The sequence below is a fragment of the Parasteatoda tepidariorum genome, chromosome 1 (genome assembly GCF_982258835.1).
Source record: "Parasteatoda tepidariorum strain Cologne lab strain chromosome 1, Ptep-v5.0, whole genome shotgun sequence".
In the NCBI taxonomy this organism is placed as follows: Eukaryota; Metazoa; Arthropoda; class Arachnida; order Araneae; family Theridiidae; genus Parasteatoda; species Parasteatoda tepidariorum.
The window spans coordinates 58,171,934-58,199,653 of record NC_141755.1 but is presented as its reverse complement, the minus strand read 5'-3'; the positions used below and the strand labels follow the sequence as shown (position 1 = coordinate 58,199,653).

Here is a 27,720-nt window from a genome sequence, read left to right as displayed (position 1 = left end):
AATTAAACTATTTATATCATGAAAACAATTCAAGTCCATTTAATATTAATTGTAAAAGAAAAAAATTCGATCAATTTAAATTTACAGTTCAAAGTCATACTTTTTGCATTCTGTTAAACATTTTACATTCTTATTAAACTAAAAATTATTCCTAAAATTCAATTTGTCTAAAATATTTCATATATAATGTGCAATAGTTACCATGGAATTAATGTTACTTCGTAAAATCTACTCTTTTTTTTTTCTTTTCCAAGTTGGCAGCTATGAAGTTGTACAGTAGCAGTGATTTAAATAAATACACGCAAGGCAAGTAAAATAATATTTATTAATTGATCAAACACAGTCAAACTTCTATAACCCAATACATTCACAATTAGAGGCAATTTTAAAATAACCAAAATATGCATAGACTTCGACATTGAATTTTTTTTTTTTTATAAACTTGACGTTTGAAAAGTTAAATTTATAACTTTTTTTAAAACTAAAAACAATTTGAGCACTTTTGGTAATACCAAAAGAGTTCTCAATCAAAAATTTAAAAATAGAAACAAATAATTTTCTAGAGAAACTTATCATTGAACTAAAAATAAAAATATATCAACTGATCAATCAAATACAGTTAGACATTTCTAATCCAAATATCTATAAATTTTATAAACATGGACTAATGCATAGGCTTTAACATTAAATATTTATTTAAATCTTGAGTTTAAAAAATTGATTTACAACATTGAAAACTTTAGAAAAAAAACTTTCAAAACATCTTTCAAGCAAATCCAAAGAAGTCAACGATAAGATTTTAATGAAAAATTGTTTTATGGCAATTTCTTATTTTTGATGCAACGCATTTCATAAATCCAATTTAAACTGTTTCAAAAATCAACCTTAAGTTTAAAAATTAAAACACCATAATCATTTATTTTTATAAATTTATATCAGCTAACATTTGTGGAAAAATAAGTATTTAATGTTCTTATACATTTTGGACAATACAATTCTCTCAGGGTAAAAAAAGTGTCACAAAAATATAAAATATTACTCTTTTTTTTTAAAGTGTTCATTGCTTTTAGCAACCTACCCTTTTTCATTGTAACATATAATAATCAATAAATGCTTTACATATAAATAATTAAATTTTTGTTGCTTTACTCTTTTTTTAATGACTAATTTTTTTAAAGAAAGTTTCCTTTAATAAGAAAAAGAAAAACGATTAAAAAATGTGAAGATTTCAATTTTCTATGAATTGAATACTTTTTTTACTTCTGATACTGCATCAAGTTGTAGAAGTTCAACAGTATATTTGTAAATGTTTTCCTTTAATAAGAAAAAGAAAAACGATTAAAAAATATGTGAATATTTCAATTTTCTATGAATTGAATACCTTTTTTACTTTGATACTGCATCAAGTTGTAGAAGTTCAACAGTATATTTGTAAATGTTTCATACAGCGAAATTAACAACAGTACCTTCTTTTAGTCAACAGATATAAAAGAAAATAATTTAAACAAAACAAATCAATAAATGCATTCATAAGAGTAGTAAGACTTAAGAATAGAAGCAAAATTACATCACTAATAATAATTACTCAATAATTGTGTTGAGGTATTTAAATGCTAATGAAAATGTTTTCTTGAGTTATACAGAAAAAAAAGAATGTTATTACTTACAATGAAAGATGGATTCTTATAACAAGCAGTAATGAGAGATCAAATATTGTACATAAAATTGCAAATACTTCTGAATATGACTAAATATAAGCATGATGGCACTATAAATACAGTTTTACACATATATTTACAATTTCTGGAGAAAATGTCAAAGTACTTTGTTAAAAATTAAATTTAACAATGAAGCATATCTTCAGAATTTTGCGCTGAAAACACAATAAAATAATTATTCCTTTGTATTGCAATGTTTTATTTAAAACATTACATTAATTTTAAAGTTGATACAAAAATAACTTTATATTGATGTGTCTCGTAGAAGTATCAGATAAAATGACAAGATTGTTTAAACATTTATTTTACTAAAATTGATATGAAAATTTTATAATACAAAAAAAAAATTTAAAACAAAGTTGCAAATTTTAACTATTTGCTACATATTTATTGAACATAATTCCAACAGGGTCACTAAAAGGGCCATATCGTGCATGAGAATCAACTGCCCTTATAGTAAAATGATACTTAAAGCCTTCAACAAATTGTGTTAAAGTGCAGGCCATGGGTAAAGGTAATGCTTTTACATTTCCCACAGGTTTCCAAAGAGCTGCAGTGATAGGTGAGCCACTAGTCTCTTGATATGCAAACAGCTGATAAGACAGTATGTCTGCAAATACTTTTAAATCAGAATGTATATTCCAAGACAAAACAATACCTAGAAAATTAAAAACATAATCATTAAACTAATTTATTTGCATACTTAGAAAAGTAGAAATAGAAAATTTTTCAAGTATTTTGTCAGTTAAAAATATGATAAATATTTAATTTTTCTTTTAAAGATATGAAACGATAGAAAGATATGAAACAGATGAGCTATGAAACGATACATTCTTATGAGATGACTGGCCATAAAGAAAGAATGTTACTTAATACAATAAAACCAAGCTAACTTAAATACATCACTTTTATTTATTTATTTACTTATTTTTTAATTGCTTAATTATTTATTTATTTATTTTTTAATTATTTATTTATTTTTTAATTATTTATTTATTTTTTAATTATTTATTTATTTTTTAATTATTTATTTATTTATTTATTTTCTTTAATTATTTATTTATTTATTTATTTATTTATTTACTTATTTATTTTGCTATCAGACAATAACCCTGCTTGCAACACACCTATATCCTTACTAGCAACAAATGGATTGTTACATCAAAATACAAAATTATTGAATTAACCATAAATTTTTTTATAATTTTAATACTTGCAGTAATAACATCATATAAATTGCACGTAGTAATATTAAATTTTTAAAAAAAAGATATTTAGAAAATAAGTTTTAAACCAATAAAAACAATTGCGGAGAAGTGATTAACAAGAGGACATGAATAAAAGATGGAACTGTCGTAAATTGAGCTCATCAAAATAACACCATATTATAAATATCAGCATTTTAAAAAACAAGAAGAATCAGTAGCAATAACTGGCAAAAAAAAGCTTTTCGAATATTGTAAAATTTAAATTTTGTACTGTTCTTTGCATAAAAACTTTCAATTATTTACATGTATCCTAAAATATGCATATAAATTGTGTGAACTTGTAATGCATAAATTTGTTTTACATTTGTCTACCATTTTATATTTTTGAAACACTGAATGAATACCTATTTTAGACCACTAAATTTCCCTACAAATACCTTATTTAATTATCCCAATCTTTTAAAATACTTTATTGTGTAAGTTCATATTAAAGTTCATGTCATTGCAAAAAAAAAAAAAAAAAAAACTTATATATATATATATATAAGTTTTTACAGCAGTACCTGAATAGAATGAACTAGTTCAGAAATATTACTGAATTAAGCGCAGTTAAAATTTAATAAAACTTACCACTTGCATTCCTGGAACCTTTTAAAGAAGGCTTTGGAGGCACTGGTTTTAGTCCTGGTCTCATTGGATAACTAGCCATTTGTGGAAATGGTGCAGGATGTTGTAACTAAAAAGAAACACACGCAAAAGAAAATTTAACAAAAAAATAAACTGTAACAAATAAATTTTTATTATAATCCTTTTTGTTAGTATTCATATATGGAGCTATACTTTCAAATATAATTATATTTCAGTTTGAAATAACATTTAAAAAAAATTATGTCTTCTAATATTTTAACTTAACTCTTAATACAAAATAATTTTGCCCAAAATTAGCTTTAGTATAAGAAAAATTATCTCAAAAATATGGTAGTCTGGCATTTTAAATCACTAGATAGCCCAACAGCCAGAACCAGAATGTTTGCTTTTAAGTACTTTTGCTTTTTGAACAAAAAGTATCTTTCAAGCATAATAAATTACAATTTTGGATCAAAATTTTTATTGATGATTATTTATAAACTATTCGTGAATAATATAAAAATTCTTGAATCTTAGTTAGAAAATATCTTAGTCTAATAACTGCAACCAAAAAATTTCAAACTATCATTTTTTGCAGAGGAAAGTTTTTTCCAACCACTAATTTGCCAATTTTGAAAGTAATTATGAAAATGAACAAAATTTGTGAGTCCAGTAGAACTGACCACATGCTTCATCTATTTAATATCTCTTGAATTAAAAAGAAAAATTCATGATGTGTGAAATTTCAAACTATAATCTTTAGCAGGGGAGAGCTTTTGCCAACCACTAATTTGCCAATTATGAAAGTAATTACGAAAATGAACAAAATTTGTGTGTCCAGTAGAACTGACCACATGCTTCATGTATTTAATATCTCTTGAATTAAAGAGAAAAATTCGTGATGTGCGAAATGTCAAACTATAATCTTTCGCAGGGGAAAGCGTTTGCCAACCACTAATTTGCCAATTATGAAAGTAATTACTAAAATGAACAAAATTTGTGTGTCCAGTAGAACTGACCACATGCTTCATGTATTTAACATCTCTTAAATTAAAAAGAAAAATTCATGATGTGTAACATAAAACTGTTCGAGAATAGTATAAAAATTCCTAGATCTTAGTTTTAAAAAATTTGCTAAAAACCCTAGTAACTACAACCAAAACATTTTTTAACCATAATGTGATGCACGTCACTTTTTAAACACACCAAATTATGAAAATAAACAATATTTGTATGTCCAGTAGGATATTCAAGCTTTCAAATTTGAATGTGCATAGAATAAACTTGCAATGTACTGTTGAACCCTTAAGTAGCAGCACTACCTTTTAATTTAAAAGATAAATTAAATAAACAAAAGACATACGTTATTGGCTTTCTTTTTATTAAATATGCAAACAATCTGTCCTCCTCATTATATCCACACACACACAAGCATGTATATAAATAAAATAAGAAACAGTAAACCTAGTTTGGGTCACTAAAAGTGGAGATTACCCGAGCTTAACAACTAAGTCCTAATGAGTTTTTAATCTTTGCTACCATATTTAGCTGACTTGAACTAGATCTCAAAATCCTTTATTAAAACCAAAAGAGTTCTCAAACCTTGTAACTTGTGGAATAAGATAATTCATCAACAATAGAACCAAAGCAGAGCAGGCTACAAAAATTAAATTGTTCTTAAATATTAAATATCCACTGTGCAAACCTTGAAGTTTAAAGTTTAATTTTGCATGCACTGAATGTATAAGTTCATGAGAAATCATAAGCTTATACATTCATGATTTATACCAAATATAATGAGATATATTTATTATATCATATTAGATATATTTATAATTATACCAAATATAATGAGAAAAGAACTAATACTGAAATGTTTTTAAAAAATCAATATGTAACACAGTAGTTATCATGATGTAAAAATTTGGAGTTTGAAAACATTTAGGATATTTTTCAGCATCTTCTTACTGCATCTCCCAAATTTACAATCAATTTTTTGTGGTCAAGGATTTGAAAAGAGGCACTGTAAAGCTAAATGTGTCCTTGCAAAGCTGCTAATGTTTTAAGTAACTCTAAATATTACGAGGGTTGCTAATTATATTTCTGGCCTTGGCAACAGTAAGTGTTGCTAGGCAACCGCAGACGATTTTAATCGAAAGTTTGATATTTTTAAACATAAATTCAGCAGAGGATTTACCATTATAGCTTTATTTGTGTTGTTGACAGTAAATTGAAAAGTTCTTCTCTTTCAAAAAATGGAATTGAATCGTGAACATTTTCGTGCCATTATTTTTCATAACTTTCGACGTGGATTGTCAAGACAAGAGTGCTTCGATGAACTTAATTCTTTATTCAGCGATAAAGCGCCATCCTACAGCACTGTAAAAAATTGGTATAACGAATTTAATCGTGGTCGATGTTCGATCCAGGACGAATCCAGTGCAGGTCGTCCAAAATCCGTTGTTGTGCCAGAAAAGATCGATGCTGTGCGTGAATTGATAAAGCAAGATCGTCATGTGACATACCGTGAGATAGAGGCATCTTTGGACATTAGTGTGACATACCGTGAGATAGAGGCATCTTTGGACATTAGTATGACTAGTATCAATAAAATATTGCATGAACATTTGAGCGTAAAAAAATTCGTTGTTGTTGGATCCCGCATAATCTGACAAACGCTCAAAAAAAGGCTTGTGTCGATTGGTGCAAGGAAATGTTGGAAAAATACGTTCAAGGTACATCAAAGGCTGTGTATAACATCTACACAGGTGACGAATCACGGATCTATGCATATGAGCCGGAAACAAAACAGCAATCAACTGTATGGGTCTTCCAAGACGAGGCAAAACCAACAAAAGTTGTTCGAGGAAGAAGCACATCGAAACAAATGATTGCCTGTTTCTTCGGCATTAACCGTCATGTGGCAACAGTGGCGTTAGAGCAACGCAGGACGGTCAATTCTGAATGGTACACGACCATTTGTTTGCCAGAAGTCATCGGAGAAATTCGAAAAAAGCAGAAGAACAGGCGAATCATTCTTCATCATGGCAATGCGAGCTCTCACACATCGACTCAAACAAAGGCATTTCTGACGGAGCGAAAGATCGAACTGATGGGTCATCCCCCGTACAGACCTAATTTGGCACCCAGTGACTTCTTCTTATTCCCACACATCAAAAATAAATTACATGGACAACGATTTTCGACCCCCGAAGAAGCGGTTGATGTATTCAAAACGCATATTTTGGAGTTACCTCAATCGGACTGGAAAAAGTGCTTTGAAAATTGGTTTAAACGCATGCAAAAGTGTATTGATCATCATGGAGAATATTTTGAAAAACAATAAAACCAATTTCGATCCTACATACTTGTTTTTTCATTATTAGACCAGAAATATAAATAGCAACCCTCGTATTAAAGTTTATCTTGTAAAAATAAAAATAAATCAAAAATACCTTTAATTAATTTCTGCAAAATTTATATTTTTAATAATGAATAATAATATCTTTATGCATGTTTTATTTTTATTCATGTATTACCTAATAATGCATTGCTTTACAAACATAAATAACCTGACTTTGGATTTTAACTGACTAAAATTGATTAGACCTAGTTTTGAATAGTCTTTATCTCAAAGAAACTCATATGGGGGTTGAACCACAAATCCTACTAATACCTACTTTAATAGGTTAAACCAAGGTTTACCTTTCATTCCTATTTTACCAGTAGCACACATACAAGATGAAGCTAAATTAAAATCAGATATTTGAAGCCTTATTGATAGAAATCAAGCATATTAACAGTGGAAAAAATAATATTAAAGTTAAATTTGCTGCAAAAAAATTTTGTCACAATATTTTTAAATTAGAAAAAAAACTAGAGGACAACCTAAATAGAAATTTGAAACAAGAATGCAAAAAATCTCGGCTTAAATTTAATTTTAAAAAAAAAAACAGTTATTTTCAAAATTAGTTCAAAATTCAATAATAATTTTTTATAATATATCATGTACAAAAATAATTAATTTTTAAAAATTAATCACTTTTATCCCAAAAAAAACTTAGATTTTTTTTTTTTAATTTTAACATTTAAATCAATGTGGTCTGAAATAAATGTTCCTGATAGTTGATACAAATTGATTCATTAGTTTTCTATTAATAAATCTCCCAACATCTGACATAGTTTAATGATCAACCTACACATGTTGGTTATTGGATTATGTTACAAAAGATTGAAGGAGTAGAAAAATAATAGTAAATTACCCTAACAGGAGGAGCACTACGGGAATAAACAACAAGATTAGAAGCTGAACTTAGTGTTGCTCTTGCACCATGTGGCAAAGATGGTTGCCTTACAGAAGAGTTTACTATAGAACTCAATGGAGCTTGACTACCTAAATAAAGTACAATAATTATAATTTAAAATATATGCTAGCAGTACAAAAAAGAAAATGAATGTTGTAGGTAATATTTTATTTATAAACTTGAACAATGCTTTTTAATGATGTTTGTGAACATAGCAATAATAATCAGTAAATGTGTACTTATTATAATGAAAAAAATCCTAAAAAAATAAAATATATATTTAATCTGATAATTTTAAATATTTTTATTTTAACCAAAATATAAAATGCCACACTTATTACAACTTCCTTTACCTTTGTCATTAACTATCAGTACTTCATTTTACTCCCTTCCCACCAAGTGTGACATCATTTATGGACAACCTCTCAAAAAAATATTTAACAACTCTTTTTTTTTCTTAACTTAGAACAGTAATTAATATTTTTAGAAATTCGGTAAACAGCTTATTAAGTCCGAATTTTTCTAAAATTTTAAAATCAGGTGAAATATATGTTTAAATAACATCAACAAATAATATTATATAATTTATAAGTACTTAGCCCTTTATAAAACTCTTGATAATACTTTAACAATTAAAATTAGTAATTATCACCATGAGTCATTTTAATTGGAAAATTATTTTTTTCACCTCACACAAAAAATATTTAATTTATAACTTCTTTGCCAATATCTACTTTGATAATAGATTTTGATATCTCTTTTTAATATTAGGCTTTTCCTATACTCAAAACCCTTTCATTTCATTAATAGATTTTTCTATTATGCATTATCAATTTCGAGCTGTAAGTTACTCTTTTTTGAACTTAAATTATAAAAAAATATATGTATGATCATATGTCATACGTTAAGCAAGAATCTTAATTTTTTATAACAACAAAAGTAGTTTTTATAAAAATAAAAAAAAGTAAACATTAAATTATAAAGCAATTACTTATATATTAGCACAATACAATACACATTAAATGCAAATCATAAATAATGCAGTTTAAATGTACTGATACACAATAAAATATTTAAAAATGATAATTTTTTATCACTTTCCGAAATATTTCAAAATATAATTTATTCAAAAAATAAATGGAATGCCTTATTTTATTTTTTGACTTTTTGCTATAAACTGTCTATTTCTTAAGGCCTTCTTCCAAAGAATGAAATATGCAGGTTTGATAAAAAAAAAAAAGAGACACAAAGTTTTAAAACGAAGCAAATTTTGTCACGACACTAGCGAATGAAAATTATGAGATTTTAACCAGTGAAAGTAGATTTCATTTCTAAGTCAAGGGGGGGGGGCTGGTGTTTTTTTTTAATATGTTTCAACAAAATACTACAAATAAGATTATTATTTATCACATTTTCCTTTTTTTTTATGTAACTAAAATATACCTATATGCCATTTCCTAACCATTCACCACTGCTGAACAGAAGACTGTTTCTAACACAGAGAAAGTCTGAACACAAAAAAAAAAAATTCGAACTAAATAAGCTTTAAGTTTACAAATAAGCATTTTTTATTTTAGAATACTGAAAAATTCAATTTTGATAAAATACTGTTACAGCATTTTTTAAAGTTTGTAATTCATTGCATAATTTTTTCACAAAATATGTAAACTCTCACTCTCAACAATAAAAACTCAAATGATTCACAACTAGTAACTTTAATACTGAAGCATGTTTTCCTCTTCATTTCACTGAAGTTTTGTCTGCAGAATCCATTTGAATGTATCAACTAAACTAAAACTAAACTCAGCGGCGCGACAGCCCTTGAGGGCCAAGGCCTACTGTGCCCATCTCAGTATTCTTGACCTTGGGCTCTGGGGGTTCCGCGTTCGGCTTATGGAGCCTTGCCCGAGGATCGATCCAGGAACCTGTGGCACGACAGCGCAAAGCGCTACCGCTCAGCCACCGGCGTCTTGATTGTATCAAATCAAATTATATTTTTCACATTTACCATTCTGTTTTTTTTCTCTTCTTTTTTCTTTTTGTTCTTCTTTTTCTGTGTGTGTGTATTCTTTGCAGAGTTTTTTTCAGTGTATAAATATATTGTTTATAAACTTATAGAAATTTTTTGGAAGTGAAAATACAAGATTAAAAGTATACATTGATTATACTTTGGGGCATGCAAAACTGTAAAATTGTAAAATTTGTTTCTTTGTACCCTGTATTTTCCTATTTATTGTGAATGTATTCAATATTAAGGATTAAAAGCATTACAATTATACATTCTTTTATGTTTAATAAAAATCTAAAAGAATTAATCAAGTGTCTTTTTCTAGATAAAATAATATTTTGCAGTATACCCTCGTTCCATAATCAAATTAAACTGACCTATTTTCTGATTATCATAAATAACGAGAGAGAAAAAGAAATTCAAAGTATAAGTAATTTGAAAATAAAAAAAAGTAATTTACATTTAAAGAGTGGTTTCCTGATCAGTTTTAAATAATTTTGAGAATAAGGAACATGAGAAAAGAATAAAGTATTTACTATAAAAAGTGCCAAACTTAATATGGAGCACACACACACACACATATATATATATATATATATATATATATATATATATATATATATATATATATATATATATATATATATATATATATATATATATATATATATATATATATATTTATTTAATATTCACTGTTTAAAAAATTTATATACTAACTTGAATTTGTAACTCTGACATAATATGTTTGAAGCCGCTGGTTTTGGTTGGATATCAAAGTTGGTACACCACGCATTGCCATATTATTTGTTGAGCCAGCAGATGGTGTATATATAGTATAGCCAACGGCTCTTTGTCCCAACAAATTAGAAGGAATGGAGGGCATTAACTGGCGTTGTCCAGCATTAGTTGTTGAGATGTTTTGTGATGAAGGTATAAGTTGAACAAAGTTATTAAGGGGAACAAGCACATTGTTTTGAGTTGCACCTGGTGGTAGATTAACCTTATTGGCTGTACCTCCAGAAACAACTATAAGAACAAAGCAGTTTTGAGATACCAATATAAAATTACAAATGTTTCAAAAATGAAGGACAATTTGAAAAATCATTAAAAGAAAAGCTAAATGTGAGAATATTGTACAGTTTGCTGCATTTTGCTTAGTTATCAAGTTAAGACTGGCACTAAAAAACTAGAAAACAATGTTTTCTGCTGCATGTTAAACCATACAAAATGAAATATTTGCAAGAGTGTCTATTAGTTTTGTCCTAAGACTACACATTGATGATTCTGCAAAAGGTGGTTATCTTGAGACCATAGCTTCAGATTTTCTCTCAATTGGTAACACCATCTATTGACAAAACTTATAACTAACTTTGAAACTTAACTAGAAAATAATTGTTTTCTTCCGCAGAACATAAATTGTTTATTTCCATCATTTTCTGTTTTTCTTAACTAGATTTTTTAAATTGTTTTAAACTTAACTAGATTAAAATTGTTTTTAACTTTAAAATTGTTTTCAACTTAACTAGAATTTTAAAACAAGTTTGGTTCTCACTCAACAGAATTATCAAGCATTCACAAAATTATTTTTGATAGGCATCTTTAATTACGAAAAATACCTTGAAGAACTTTAAAAAGCACTTAAGTAAAATATATATTTCCAGTACAATTTTGCCTTTATTATTAATTTGTAAGTAGTTAAGTTATTTAACATGCTAAAGACCATAAACCTGGTCCAGATTATGTATAAAATCACTCAAGTTAAATAACTATTACTGTATTTTTAGTATCTTCAACTGCAGCACCTACATATGTGGAAGCACCTAAACCTTAAACTAAATGCTTTGAAAGATAAATTCTCTCCTTATGCAAATATATGATAAAGCAGAATTTTCAACATTACTCAAAATGCATTTTGTATTCAAAAGAATACCATGCTATTCCAAAATATCAAAAATACCATGTTTAAAAAGAGAAATTCGAAGAAAAAAAATTTAAGACAAAACATTTAAAAAAATTCACTTAATGAATTTGCAAATTAGAACTTTGATAAATTTTATTTTTTCTTCAAATACTATTTTAAAAGAAAGACATTTAAAACAGCATTTAAAAAAATACCCAAATACTTAAATATCATTTGGTACTTAAATAATAAAAAATTTTACAAGTATATGAATTTCTGATCAACGTGTATTTAAAAAATTATATCAGTATTAAGCAAATGGATACAACAAAGATTGATGAACTCAAGTGAATGTAAGATCTCAATTTTTTTATTTTTTTTATTAAAATTTCTTCAAATTAAAGTACAATAAATTTAAAATGAATTAAACATTTTTAAGTGAAATAAGCAAAAATTCTGTCGAAAGTACAAATATTCCTTATAATCATAATTTGTTATAGTTATGTGCACAGTCAATATTAGGGTTAGATAAATGTTTCAACTTTGGTGGTACCATGCCCTGAGTTCATGAATAGCAATTATTGATAATTGAGAATACTTAGTTTGCAGTTTATGATGATATTACAGTTCAATAACAAAGCTGCCCATTGGATTGTTTCTAGGAAAGATTATTCTTAATCTTATCATTATTAATGAGTAATTTTGCAATTAAGAAATACAAACCATTAGTAGAACCAATATATCTCCTATTTCCTGATGATGTATCTTCAGTTAAATCTATCAATTGATTTCCTGTTTTATGCTGAGGTAATACTGCTGTGTTTCGAACTGCTGCGGGCTGCATAACACCCCTTATCTATAATTTAAAAAATTAAACACAACATGATGCAACTTTTAAAGCAATCACTAAAAATTACTTAGAAGTATATTTAAAAATCTATTCATTTCAAAAAGATATTTATAAATTACAAGTATCTTTTAACACCTAGTTTGTACATACTCACACCTAGCAAGTCTACACTGATTCTGCCTCTCCTCTCCCTTAATGTTTGGTTCTCATTTAAAATTTAATATTAAAATATTTAATTTATTGTTTTATTTCCAAGTTTGTTGAAGATAAAATTCAAGCAAATAAAAATTAACTTTTTTGCTATACTTATTCCAAATTTTTTTTATCACAGTTCAAAAAGGTAGTAAATGTTTTAGGCAACATATTTACAAATCTGCAAGCTAATGCAGATAATCCTTACTGATCAAGTCTGTTCCGATTAACAGGGTTGCCAAAGAAAAAAATGAACAAAATAGTTGCTTTTAGTAGCCTAAAACATGAAAATAGTAGCCAAAAACTAGGAAAATAGTTGCCAAAAACTAGGAAGATAGTTGTCTAAATAAGAACAAAAATTAATCAAAAATATGACTAAAATTTTGTTATGACTTACTTGTCATATACCATGATCCATTCAGTCAAGTTGGTGGCAAATATGATAATTTTTATATAAACGTAAATGCTTATATATATGAAAAGTGATTACTCAAATTCGAAATTCATGCATCGCAATATTGTATTAATTTTTTTTTTTAAATCATGTGGAATTTTGTAGCAATAATCATTGAAAAGGCGATCGAAAAATAAAATAGACTAACAATGAAGTCTGTGCAGATTGAACGAATTGAAAAAAGAAGACTATAATTTGAAATTCAAAATTTTTATTTTTTTAAGAAAAAAAAGTTCAGTGTGTTCAGAAAATATCTTGTTTGGTGCAGATTTTCCACCTAATTTATGCTTTAAAAAAAGTAATAAATAAATGAAAACGCTAGGAATTCAGAAAAGTCTCCCAATAGTCTCCTTTTCCTGAAAATAGTTTCTTTTTCAGCCTTTTCAGGCAAAAAAATTGCCATAGTCGCCTCATGCCGAAAATAGTTGCATTTTAGTCGCCTGTGGCAACCCTGGATTAATTTTAAAAAATCAGAATGTACCTACCAACCTCAGAAATTCAAACAGTCTGAATAAATAATGAAAGAAAGAAATAAGAAAAGTTTTAATTTAAATTATTTAATAATCAATAATGAATTCAAGAGAAATTGATAGAAAATGGGGGTAAACAATAATTAGTGTATTTACAAAACTATAAAAAAAAATATATTTATGCATATATAATGACAGCAAATATTATAAAAGCAGAAATAAACCAGGTAATTTCAAGAAACTATTTACAACTAAGTCATAAATCAAAATTCATATTAAGATAAAATAAGAATTCTATTGACAAGGCATTTGCTTCACCAAACCTTTTGCTAACTACAATAATTTAGAGATTTCACTTTAGACTGCCTTTCTTTCTGCGTTCCTACCTGTTACAATTTCTCAGTTTCTTTTTATCTATCTTACCTACCCTCTTTTCAATGTAAATTTTTACCTCTTTTTCTTCATTGCAATGGCTTTAAAAAACAATATGATTAACTAACATCATATTTTTCCTATTTCCTGAATAAAAATATTATTTGATAAATCAAACCATAAAGATTAACTAAACACTAGCTTAACTTTGAAGAATTATAAATGAATATAAAATAAAAATTAAAAACTAACCACAGTTGCATTAGGAGGGCTTACAAATCTTGCAGATGTTGTAGTAGTAGGTATTATTGTTCTTGGACGATTTATTGCCCCCATTGAAATAGGACTGGGAGTTCTGGCAGGATTCAACTAAGGTTAATTAAAAACAAATTATAAAATAAAAATATTAAAAAAATATCGAAAATAAAAAATCATTGCAAAAATACTATTTGAAATAAAAGCTTTATTTAAGTTTTCAAAACCAGAAAAACCTAATACTGATGCTGAGTATTTTAAACAATAATCGGAAATCCCTCCATTAATGATTTGAGTCTATTATGAATGCTCAAACTAAAGAGTTCAATAAGTAAATGATTAATGATTTTAAATTGTTGGCCTAATAATAATATGATTTGTAAGAAATTGTAAAACGAAAGTTTTACACGTTTAGTTTAATACGAAAGTTTAACACAAAAGTTTAATACGAAAGTTTTACAGCTTTCTGCTTGGTATTAACCCATAGAACACAGTTCTTTTCAGATCAACAATAAAGCAATTATGAAAATGTATAACTATTTCTATGAAAATAAAGGATTACATTCTACAGTGCAAAAATTAATTTAAACAGTATAATGCAGGGATGTGATTGACAAAAACACAAAAAAGAGGAAGTTTATAACTGTAGCATTAAGCGTGCAAAAGAAAAAATGATATGAATTCAATAGCCAATCTGATAATGATTACATTATTATCTATTCAAATAAATATAAATAAATGGTAATTATGTTCTTAAATAAAATCTTGATTAAAATAATTTTTTTTTAATAATTTAGATAACTTTGAGTAATTATGCATAAGCACGATTTTATGTATCACATCATTTTAAAAAACATTTCTTTAATGGTTAAAGGACCTTTACGGACTTTCTCATCAGTTCTTTGTTTTTTTGATGGTCTTTTATTAACATGACTGATCTGTAGACTGCACTTTGCAGACTTTTGATCATCAGTGTTGATAGGACAAGGAAGTTCATTTCTCACACAATTTTTAAAGGCCTTAGATTAAGAATCGCGATGTTGGATTTCAAAATCGTGTGAATAAGAATCGCGATGCTTGATTTTAAAATCGCGTGAAAAAGAATCACGATGCCGGATTTTAAAATCGCGTGAAAAAGAATCGCGATGCCGGATTTTAAAATCGCGTGAATAAGGCGATATCGGATTTTAAAATCGCGATGTTGGATTTCAAAATAGGGTGAATAAGAATCGCGATGTTGGATTTTAAGAGTGCGTGAATAAGAATTGCGATGTTGGATTTTAAAATAGGGAGAATAAGAATCGCGATGCTGGATTTTAAAATCGCGTGAATAAGAACCACAATGTTTGATTTTAAAATAGCGTGAATAAGAATCACGATATTGAATTTTAAAATCACGTGAATAAGAATCACGATATTGGATTTTAAAAGCACGAAAATGCAAATCGCGGTATTGAATTTTTAAATCGCGTAAATAAGAATCACGATGCAGAATTTTTAGAGTCCGTGAATACTTATCACAACGAGTAATGTTTAAACCGCGTATAAATACAAAAATCGATGTTTGATATTACAACCGCGTGATAACGAATCGCAATATTGAAATTTAAAAATATGTATGAATACGAATCGCGACATTGGATTTTAAACTAGCGGAAATATTAATTGCGATATTGGGTTTTAAAAACGTTTAAATACAAATCGCGATATTGGGTTTTAAAAATGCTTAAATACAAATCGCGATATTGAATTTTTAAATTGCGTGAATGGGAATTGCGAGTAATGATTTTTAAATCGTGTAAAAACAAATCTCAACAAGTAACTTTTAAATCAGTTAAATACGAAAATCGATGATTTATATAAAAATCATCTAAATAAGAATCGCAATTTTAGCAGATTCTGGCCCAGTTCCAAATATTTAAAATTCTGTAAATCAGCCAATCAAAAAAAATCAAATATCAGCGGCCGAAACGAAACTGCTTAGGACTTTTTTTCTTTACTGCAGGTGGGGGGGGGGAGTTCATTGCAAGTCCGACTATATCGTGCGTTCGACTCCCCAAAAGGTTTTGGAACATGGTCAGAAATTTTAAAAAGTCTTTCATCCCTGAAAAGATAAGAGAGCAGTGTAGTAGATGACGGCATTGTTTTACCAAGGTCAACCACTTTTACCCCAGCCAGCAGATTGACATGTGAAGAAAGGTTTATTGGGGGCTTCAATACTTTCGCTCCGCAGAAGAAAAAAATTTTCAACAAAATATCATTTACTGCATTAAAAATTTTTCCGTGCGGAAATTTAATAAAAAAGAGCGGAAGATATGGAAAAATCTGAAAAAAGCGGAAATCAGCGGATCCGCGGAAGAATCACATCCCTGATAATGAAATTTAAATATAATAAAAGTAAATGTTGATGCAAAAAAGTAAGAGAAAATGCATCAAAAAAGAATAATTCAGGTATTTATTCTTTTTTTAATTGTTTTAAAGAAAACTTAAAAATTTTGTTGATCTACAGTTAAAGAATAAAAATAAAAAAGAATAAAATGAAGTAAGTCCGAACAACAAATTATTTACCTGTTGAATTGGTTGAGGTTTTGGAGTTGAGACTAGAGGTGGACGATTAGTAACAGGAGATATCTAAAAATACAGAGCATGTACTTAGCAAAAATTATTATTCAGTCATTAAATATTTTATTATCATACTGCTTATTTATACGTAACAAAAATATAAAGGCATAAATTAAATCAATGTAAGACAACAACAAATAAAAACAGAAAAATAATATTTTTATTTGTTTGTAAATTTACCTCAAATCAATAAATTTAATTTAAAAAGGCAAATTTTGTATTGTTTTAATATTTGTAAACCAAAATTTTAGAGAAATGCAAAACTACTCACCAGAAAATTCAATTTAATTGTCTAAATTAAACAAATAACACTATTCATAAATCAGTTATTAGTTTTATAAAAACACTTTATTTTAATTCTAAATTTCCAAAAAGAGGCTTTAACTTTTTTCTTTAGTAATTAAATACATAGATTTCTATCAAAACTTACAAGATAACGTAATAAAACAGTTTTAAATTACACTATAAAAGGAATGAAGTATACCGATTAGCCATTTAATCCTAATCGGTATACACAATTTACGGCTTCTTTCAAACAAAATAAACCATATATTTTTTATAATACTTGACAAGGATATACTTTTCAGTAATAAAGCTGTACAAATTTTCACAGACAGTTTGACAATCAAGATGTTTCAAAAAAGGCTTATAAAGAAAATAAACAAATACTTTACCAGCTATAAATAATACTGCAATAGTTTTTGGTAATATAAAAATTAAAACAACAAAGGACAAATTTACAAAACTGGGGAAAACTCAGTTCTGACTTACATATAAAATAATATGTGCAACTTAATATTTTCATTAATTCTCATATGATTATAAATGAAAAATATTTGCAGGAAAAAAATTTTAAAATAAGGTTTTAATTACCATATTATTTGAATTCAAACACAATCAATGTAGAATATTATTTAATTTGAATCAAACATATCAAAGAATTCAAGATTTGAGTATCCCAAATTTAAAAAAAAAAAATAGTAAAATAAAATAAGAAAATAGAAATGATCAGTTATGTTTTAAAAATAAAAAAATAAAAAGAAGAAGAAGATAGAAGAGTAAGTACCTTTGGAAGAGAAGATAAAAGTAGCTTAGCTTTTTCACTCGGAATCTACAAGTAGAAAAATAATATTATGACATGTTGCAGATTTAATTTTAATAAAACAAAGCATTAGTATCGTTAGTAAGTGCAAAGAATGCATAGAAAAAGACAAACATAAAGGGAAAATAGTAAACAAATCAATTTAAGTTAGCATTTTTGCTTTAGTTTGTCCTACATTATAAAGTAGAAATTTACAATTAAAATGAGGATTTATAATTTAAATATCTAATATTTATAGCTTCAAGCTCAAACTAAACTAAGGAAAGAATAAGAAAAACTACAAAATTAAAAAGGAACGTGTAACACCGCCTCTGGATTTGATAACCACCTTGATTCGGTTAGGAAGTGAGTCCACAATGTTTTGCACGTACGTCGAATCCAATTTAAGCCACTCGCTGAGAATTTGATTTTGCAAATCCACCAAATTGCGAGGATACTGATTTCGGCGTTTTATCCTTTGTTCAACACGTCCCAAAAATTCTCAATGGGGTTCAAGTCAGGTGATTTTGCAGGCCAGACAAAATGTAATTAAGTGTCTGAGTCTATTTAAACCAGTCACATATTCTTCCAGCCTAATGAACTTTGCTGTTATCATCTTGAAAAATAGGGGTATCAATTACATACTCTTCATGAAGATGTTGATGGAAAGGCAACACCTGATCATCCAGAATGTTCAAAAAACTTGTTAGTTCATATTAGTGGCCACCTCAGCGAGGGGGCTCAATCCATAATAAGAAAAACATCTCCAGAATGATTCATTTTTATTTAACTACCAAAAATTATTAATTTTTATGTACATATAAATTTATAATTCAGAAAATTGCTCGGAGGATGTGGCTGCAGTGCTAAGCTCCACGGGACACCTCCACCCATCAAAAAGTCAAAAATGCAAGTGTGATGCGTACATTGAAATAGTTTTCACCAAGGAGAGTTTAAGAAATCCATGTATTGGCTATTAATTGATTAAATTTAATGCCAAGGCTCTTTTTCTTAGCCCTACGCATTCAAATGTGTTGGCGGAGAAGAAAGCGGGAGAAATAATAACGAATTTTAATGAATCCAAAACATTAGCAACTATATAACAGTTTTTGAATTATATGCTAGTGTGTTGAGATGTAGAGGGAATCTCTAAAAATAGATTTTATTCTGCATTCAACTCAAAGTTGTGGAATACAGGGTGACAGATTATATTAGTTATATTAATGATTACAGATTATGTAAATGATTTTTATTTATTGAAAAAAGATTAACTAAGAAACTAATTTGGTTTTTAAATGTTAGGAAATATGCTATGCATATTTCAACATGACAACAAGAAAGATTCCAAATTTAAGCAAAGAATACGCTATTGAAATTGTAACAAAGAATTTCCAATTTAAATTAAGCTACTAGTTCAAAGCTGTAAATAAAGTTACTAGTCTAAATAAGCTGCTAATGTACAGATAAGTTTCCAAAATGTTCCATATAGTTTCAGAATCTTGTGTTATTTGCACATTAAATATCAAGTCCTAACTCAATAGAGCTAAAATTAATTCAATCTACAATGAACAGCGTATAAGAACTAATCTTAAAGTGTATACATGCAAAGTAATATGAAACTAAGTAAAATTACGAAAAGATCAAATTGCTCAGAAGCCTTTGTTATTTTTATTACCTATATTAATATTTATGTTTTATTAATTAATTTTTTTTTCTTCGGTTAATTCTATTTTTAAGATAATCCAATGATATCATTTGGATTCAGTTCAGTTTCGATAAAATTTTTAAACAAAAACTTGCAAATTGTAACAACGAAATATTTTCATCTCAATAATATTAATAACCAAAATGAAAATTTCTCCACATAAACATATCAACGAGGGTAGAGAAGTATTGAGATGAGACCTCTCAAACTATACAAAACAATTTTAAAAAATATGAAGATGAACCGAGATTTACATTATTCTCCTTAAAACTATGATTTCTATTTTAATATAATTTTTATTAATTATATATTAATCTTTATATTTCAATAAATTAGCATAGATTTATAAGTAAGTAGATATTTATATATAAGTAATTATTAATAAACTCTTTTTGAAATAAATGTTTTAAATATAGAATACAAAAAAACTTTATATGCATCATAACAATCATTTCAGCCTTTTGACAGATTTTGAAGGTTTTAATCAGTTTTTGACAGTTTAACAATGGTTAAACCAGTTTTCCCCATCGTCTAAACTACTTATTTTATTGTAGCTCAAAAAAGCTAGCAGAAATATGATACTAAGCAATATTATAGATAATACTTGAATTCCAATAAAGAAATGGTTTAATTCAAATAAAGAAGTTAATTAAGGTTTATCAACTAAATAAATCAGATTTAGTACACAAAATTTAAAAGATAAAAAGATAATATAAAGAAATTAAACAGATGAACTTAAAGTAACACATGATTTAAAAAATAAACACATACAACTTTAGGTACAGGGGCAGCTGCTGCTACTGAAGAAGGTAGATTGACAGGTTTACCAAAAGGTGAAGAAGATGGAGCTTTAGCAGCTGCTTTTAAAGACTGAATATCACATTCCTGTAAAAGAAAAACAAAAAAAAACAATTTTATTATTTCGTACATGTAATATTTTAAATGAATAAAATCATATATGGAATTTAATTTTATATAAAATATGAAACACAACATAATTAGAAAACATTTAATATGAATAAGTGGCCCTAATGCAAAGCCTACTAACTGCTTTTTAGACAAAATGTGAGAAATAAACATTTACTAAGAAAATATATTAAACCATGATAACAAGAAATTTTTTTTTTTAAAAATTTAAATATTAAACCAATTTCTTTTATTCTGAGTGATTGTAAAGAAACAAGAGCTATGCGGAAAAATAAATTGATGCAATTATAAATTAAACTATTTTATCCAAAAAGTGCAGTTTTTGCATCAAGATAATTCAAGTACACTTATAAATTTTGTAATATAAGTTTACAATGAAATTAAAATTCAGATAATTTGCAAAGAAAACGCTTATTTAAACGAATTCTAGAATATATTATATATATTAGTGTATTTATACACAAATCAGAATTTAAAGGCCAGTAATTACACAGCCTTTTTACAAAAAAGGTTAGAAAAACACAACTATTTTCTCATCAACTAACTTACTTTAGTGGTCAGTTTAACCGTCATAAATATTAATGTTAAATTTTATTTCTATGAATTAGTCATTCAAATGGCTCAATCACTGAGCATTAAAAATTTTCTTTATGGTGATTAAATGTTTATATACTGACAATTTAAAATACAATTTAGTCTTTAAAGGTAATGAAAGGAACCTGTAGTTTCATCCTTACATTAAGCATAATAGAGACAAGTAAATTGAATAGCATTTTTGCATAAATTCCAGCAAGACTAAATTACTATTTTTGATCTATTTCACAAAATAAATAAGTCTATAATAAAGTGGCATAAATATTATGCACAAATAGTGAAAAATAGTAAACGTAAATTTTCGGAAATTAAACATTCTACCTTCCTTTTTCAGAATGTAAGATGATCAACTTAAGTAGACTAAATATATGATTGAATATAGATAAATAAGATTTACATGATTGAAAATATGAATACAGATATTATATAATTGAAAATATAAAATATATTATATGATTGAAAATATAGAATAAATTAGTCAAATTATAATACAATACAAAAATTAAAGCAAGAAAAATAAATAAAATAAAAAAACAATGAGAAAGTATAGTATGTTTACAAAAGAACATTACCATATATCACTATCAAGAATGAAAATAAAGCCACATAGAACACAAAATTACATCAAATTCACAACTGACCTTACAAAAATGAACATGTAATAAAAATTTAAAACATAAATCCACCACCCTCACAACAAACAAAGAAAAAACAAATTACTTTTTTCTGCATCTAATGCAAAAAAAATAAATAATAATAATAATAATAATTATAAGAGATAAAAAATAAGATAAAGGAAAGCCATTTCCAAAAAAAATAATAAACATCTAATGTAAAAATTTAAAAAATAAGAGATAGAAAAAAATAGGATAAAAGAAAGCTGCTTCCAGAATATATAAAGTTTTTAGCATAGAGCACAAGTAGACATCAGAAAAATCAATAACTCATTGCTGTCAATAAATAAAACAAGCATCAAGTGTGAAAAAAATAAAAGAAAAATGTATCAACCAGGTAAAACATTTTATAGAGGATTGTACAGGGAAGAAAAATAAAGATATTTTTAAAGGTGTTGTGAGAAATTGAATTTTAAATAAATAAAAATATATAGTATGTTTGTAACTAATTACCCTAAATATTTTCACATTAACACCGACAGTTCGTGTAGGTACCTATAAAAAAATGTAGCTTCATTATTTAAAAGCATTCAAATAAAAAAATAATTCAAATAATTCTGTAAAAATATATTCCATCAATAAAATTGAAAACAATGTATAAAAACAAAGTCAGTAGTAAGTACTTAAAAAATATTAGCTTTTAAGCTACCAACCAACTCCATGTACCGAATTTCTACATTGGAAGGAGAAAATGGGATTTTCAAATGAATATATGACAGATATATATAATCAAAAACATTAAATGGAGTTAAGAAACCAATATTCAAAAGAAGAAAACAAACAATATTATTGAACACTGTAGAAGAGAATGTAAAAAACAAAGCAAAATACATAGTCCATTAATACTAAAGAAAGTTTGAAGAAAAGAAGAAACTATAAGTGGATATAGGATATTAAAAAAAATGTAGAGTTAGTAGTTATGTACTAACTTAAAGAAACATACTTTAATGGTATGGTCAATATGATAAATCAGGTGACTATATACATTTGTCAGCTATATAAACAGTGACAAAAGCGAGAAATGTCTTCATGTATCTATTAGATGCACAAATAAGACATAGCCTATTCATTATTAGTTAGTTTCTGTAGTTGTCTGCAATAAAATATGTAGCATGGACATGAAAGTATAAAGTTATTGATATTTAACACACATTTTGCCAAAGCTTTCTATAGAATGCCAAATGCCAAACCGGTTAACTATGTAATCTCAATATCACGCATGAAAGGACATGACACTATCATTTACATCTCGTTGGAATGTGTCAAAATAAGCAATTTTGCTTAAATTTTTTTCAACAAATTTTAGTTTTATAATGTTTGTACAATAATATCATCAATAATATATACCTGCAGACAAGGCGCTTACTAAAAATTTTTTAATAAATTGATTCCAAATCTAAAACCTGAGCAGTAGCATGCAAGAAACTGGAAAAAAAATTGACAAAATATTACACACTGGAAGTGTAGAATTCAGAACCACCTACACACGTACTATATTTCCTACAGAATAAATCAGTCAAGCGATATATTCAGGGAGCGTAGCCAAATTATTCAACAAAAAAAAGCACCTTTTAAGCACTTTTCAAGCACTCAAAAAATATTTTTAAGCACTTTAAAAAAATTTCATAATTAGGCAGAGTTGGGAAGTTTTTGACAATCGACGGTTTTATCTTGTTTTAACCGTCATGTCAAAAACAAAAAAAAAAAAACATTTTGGCATTGTTTTTGACAATTGTCAAAAATCGTGAAATTTTGAATCATGTAAAACGAATGGCGTTTTCATACGTTACAGACTGACTATAAGCCGAAATAGATTGGGGTTGAATTAATTATGAATAGGTTGAACAGAACAATGTGAACTGTGTCTTTTTGCATAATTCAAAGCGAAAATCAACATAGTAAAGGAAAAATCTCATTTTGAAAAAGGGAAAATTAAGCACTTTTTAAAAACACCCAATGAAAAAAGCACCTTTAAGGGCTTTTAAGAAACGAAAATCGAAGATAAGCACCTTTAAGCACTTTTTAAAAACACTATGCACCCTGATATTACATTGGCTTTCATGAATTAGGAATTATATAAACAAGCTGATTAAACGAATAAAGGGGGGATTGTTTATCAAATTTATTATTAGATTATATATAATAACCACAGAGTTCTCTGAAGATATTAAGAAGGGCAGGGTGCTTCTTCACAGAAAAAGACACTTTGAGTTTTGAAAGGGCACTCACTTGACACTGTAAAAATTTATCAAAATGTGTAATATCATGCAACAACTGAACTTGATCCTTAACAATTTTTAACTTACCATCTTATACTATTTTATGTGTATATTTTAAAAAGTAATTTTTACTCATTATCTAAATAAGACAAAAAATTTCAGTTTATAAATAATAATTAAAGGCATGCTAAAAGACAATCTCTGACAAACGGTAAACTAAAAAAATTATTTTTTGATAAACAGCTTAAAAGATTTTTTCAATAATTTATACTATAAATTATTCGAAAATGAAAATTTAATGGTGCATGCTTTTTTTTTTTGTTAAAAAAAAGTGTTTATTTAAAAAAAGTAATTATAAAATTTAAATACTAAAAGAAAACACAAATATTTTTAATTCAAAATAGAAAAAACTTCTTTGAAAAAAATGCGCTAAAAAGCAGCAGAAATTTCAGAAAAAAGTAGCAATAAAGAAAAAGAAAATGAAGGAAATAAAAATGAAAATATGACCACCGAAGCCGACGTCTTCGTCGTCTGTTGGATGTCTAGGTTTTATATGTCTAATTTAGTTTTTCCTTTTAGGTTAATTTTAAATCAATGCAAAGTACAATTTATAACTATTTCATGGCGCATGGCTCGTCGCGTGCCCAAACAAGGAGCACTGAAGTTAGTCTTGACTTGGGGATTACTTCGGACAAAAAGTTACTAAGTCATATATTTTGTTTAAATAAATTTAAAAATATAAAAAAATTTAAAATTTTTAAGAAATGTAAAAATAAAAAATGTAAAACTTGTCCTTTGGCTGATAGTTCTCAGATTGACAGCCATTCTAATGTATTTTTTTGTAAAAGTTTTAATATTATTTATTTAATTCATTGCAATTGTTGTAATTTGTGTTATGTTGGTCAGACAGGTCTTGAATTTCATAAGCGGATTAATTCCCACAGGTCTGCTATAAAAAAATTTTAATAATAGTAATTGTTCCACTGATTATGAAATTTTGTATTTTCAATTTCATGATTTTGATAATGTTACTCTTTTTATTTTAGATTTTATGGATAATTTAGATAATAGACTTGATTTAGAAAATATTTACATTGGTAGTCTTAAAACTCTTTTTCCATATGGATTAAATAGTAAATTTAATGGGGAAGGTAATGTTAATACTGAAGATTATTGTATTTATGATAAATTAAAAGTTTTTGATTTTCCTGGTGTTTTTGATTCAAAATATAGGAATAAAAGAGGGGGTGGAAAAAGTAAAGGTAAAGTTATTGAGTTTGATGAATTTTTGCAACTTACCTGTTAATTTGAATAATATTTTCAATATTAGGAAATTTATTTTTGGTTTTAAAAATAAAGTTCTTAAAAATTTCCTTATTAATTTTGGTTCTAAAATTAAATTTGATACTGAACTTATTAAATTTATTGTTTTGGATTTGATTAAATCAAAAATTGGTGTTAGTAAAACTGATATGCTCTTTAATAAGACTTCTAAAGTTGAAAAGGTTTTTTGTACTATTAATTTTCATGATAAGAAATTTGAAATTGCTAAGTTGCCACAGATTATTCATGGTCTTTCTGATATTTTCCCTTTAAAACAAATTAAGGTTTCTGCTGCTTTTAAATATTCTTCTACGCTTAGAAAAAAGGTGTGTAATTACAATTTTTTAAGTCAAAATCTTAATTGTATTTCTAAATTTGATTGTTTTTGTAATGAAGAGGATTTTTCAAAATTTATTGATAATGATTATGGACATGTTATTACGGGAAATTTGGAGATTGTGGGTGATTTAGATTTAATCAGCATTTTAAGTAAAGGTTCAAAATTTAGGACCAGAGTTAAAATGAAGAAAGAAGATTTTATTTTATCTATTAAAAAGGATCTTGATTTTTTTTATTGCAAAATTTTCCAGAAAATATCATTGGCCCGTTGAGGGTTTTTCTGAGTGGAAAGCTAAAATTAATGAAAGGGTTAAATTTAATTTATTTAATAACTGTTTTAGTTCATCTCCTAAAGGTACTTATATAGATTATGATTTATCTAGGAAAATTAAAAATCTTAAGGATAAATTTATTGTTACTGTTGTAGATAAAGCTTCAAATAATTTCTGTATTATGTGTAAATATTTTTTTAAAAAATTTATTATTGGAGAATATAATGCAAATAATACTTATTTAAAATTAAAAGAAGATAAAAAAAAATTATTGAAAAGAGAATTATTGCATTTAGTAAAAAATTAAAATTTAAGTTAAATAGGATTACATTTCCATATTTATTTCCAATTGTTAAATTTCATAAAAATCTGATTAAATTTAGGTTTATAGCGTGTGGTACTAATAGTTATAATTCTGATATTAGTAAAAGGTTTTTTAGTTTTTTAAAAATTATTTTGCTTAAAATTAAAAAAGAAAAAAATATTGATATTAACAGTAATGTTGAAGTTTTGGATTATATTAATAATAATGATATTTCCAGCATTAATACTTTTGATTTCGAATATTTGTATACCAGTATACCACATGGAAAGATTATTGAGATTTGTGAAGGGATTTATGATAGGTGTATTATGATTTATGAAGGGATTTATGATTTATGAAGGGATTTATGATTTAATGAGAAAATTGATAAGTTTAATTGGTTGGATTTATGTAGGTTTAATCTTTTTGAGAATGTTTTTTTTAATGGTTTAGATTTTTACAAACAAATTATTGGAATTCCACAAGGTAATTCCTTTTCTGGGGCTTTTGCCAATATTTTTTTGCATTTTTTTGAAGCTAAATTTCTTGAGCATAATGAATTTAATGCTTTTAGATATATTGATGATTTGATTTTGTTTAATTGTGATAATTATAATTTTATTTATAGTATTTATCCTGGAGATTTAGTCTTGAAGAAAACTAATGAGGATTGTTTTAATGTTGAATATTTAGATTTTAAAATTGATATTGTTAACAGCTTTATTAAAATTGGTGTCTTTGATAAAAGAAAAGCTTTTAAATTTAAAGTTATTTTTTTCTGCAACTTTAATACTAATTTATGTAATAATATATTTAAAAATTTAGTTTTTTCACAATTGGTTAGAATCTAAAGTATTTGCAATAATGTTAAAAGTTTTCAGGAAGCTGTGAATTGTTTTTTAAATAATTTGATTAATAATGATTTTCCTTTTAATTTTTGTAATGTTAATTTTTTAATTAAAAAAATGATTGAAGAATTCTAGGTTTTTATATTTTTTTCTTTTAACAGGGCGCAATTCAAGTCTTAACTGAGCAGCCCCAGTTAAGCATTCTATTAATTTATTACGTATTTCTTTCTCCTGACATTTTTCACAATTTTTTTTCCTCGTTTGCGCATTGTAATAGAGGGCGTTGTTTTCTTTAGGTTTTAGTTTTTTCTTTTTATTCGGCTTGCTTGAGAAATTGATGTCTGACCTGTGAATATGTGAGTTTTTATTTTTCTGATGGTTTTGTTTGAGTTTCTTTTCTTAATTTGTTATTTATATTGCATTTTTTTCCTGGACTTCTATGCAAAACCAT

The 27,720-nt window shown here is 26.5% G+C and overlaps 1 protein-coding gene across 5 annotated transcripts in view; it reads right to left on the bottom strand.

The window, feature by feature from the left end:
- Nucleotides 1-306: 306 nt before the first annotated feature.
- The window catches only part of LOC107457547 (uncharacterized), a 39,829-nt gene continuing 12,415 nt past the window's right edge, over nt 307-27,720 (bottom strand). Inside the window, exons 6-15 of one of the 5 annotated variants that reach the window (XM_087165235.1) lie at nt 22,418-22,459; nt 20,541-20,654; nt 18,050-18,094; nt 16,930-16,992; nt 14,359-14,475; nt 12,492-12,624; nt 10,586-10,894; nt 7,816-7,946; nt 3,557-3,662; nt 307-2,376 (exon numbers count right to left, since the gene is read on the bottom strand). In XM_087165235.1, coding sequence (XP_087021361.1) covers nt 2,087-2,376; nt 3,557-3,662; nt 7,816-7,946; nt 10,586-10,894; nt 12,492-12,624; nt 14,359-14,475; nt 16,930-16,992; nt 18,050-18,094; nt 20,541-20,654; nt 22,418-22,459 — 1,350 coding nt within the window. In that variant the 3' untranslated portion in view covers nt 307-2,086. The remainder of the gene's footprint in view (nt 2,377-3,556; nt 3,663-7,815; nt 7,947-10,585; nt 10,895-12,491; nt 12,625-14,358; nt 14,476-16,929; nt 16,993-18,049; nt 18,095-20,540; nt 20,655-22,417; nt 22,460-27,720) is intronic. The other 4 variants (XM_087165237.1, XM_087165236.1, XM_016075720.5 and 1 more) reach the window with 4 other exon arrangements.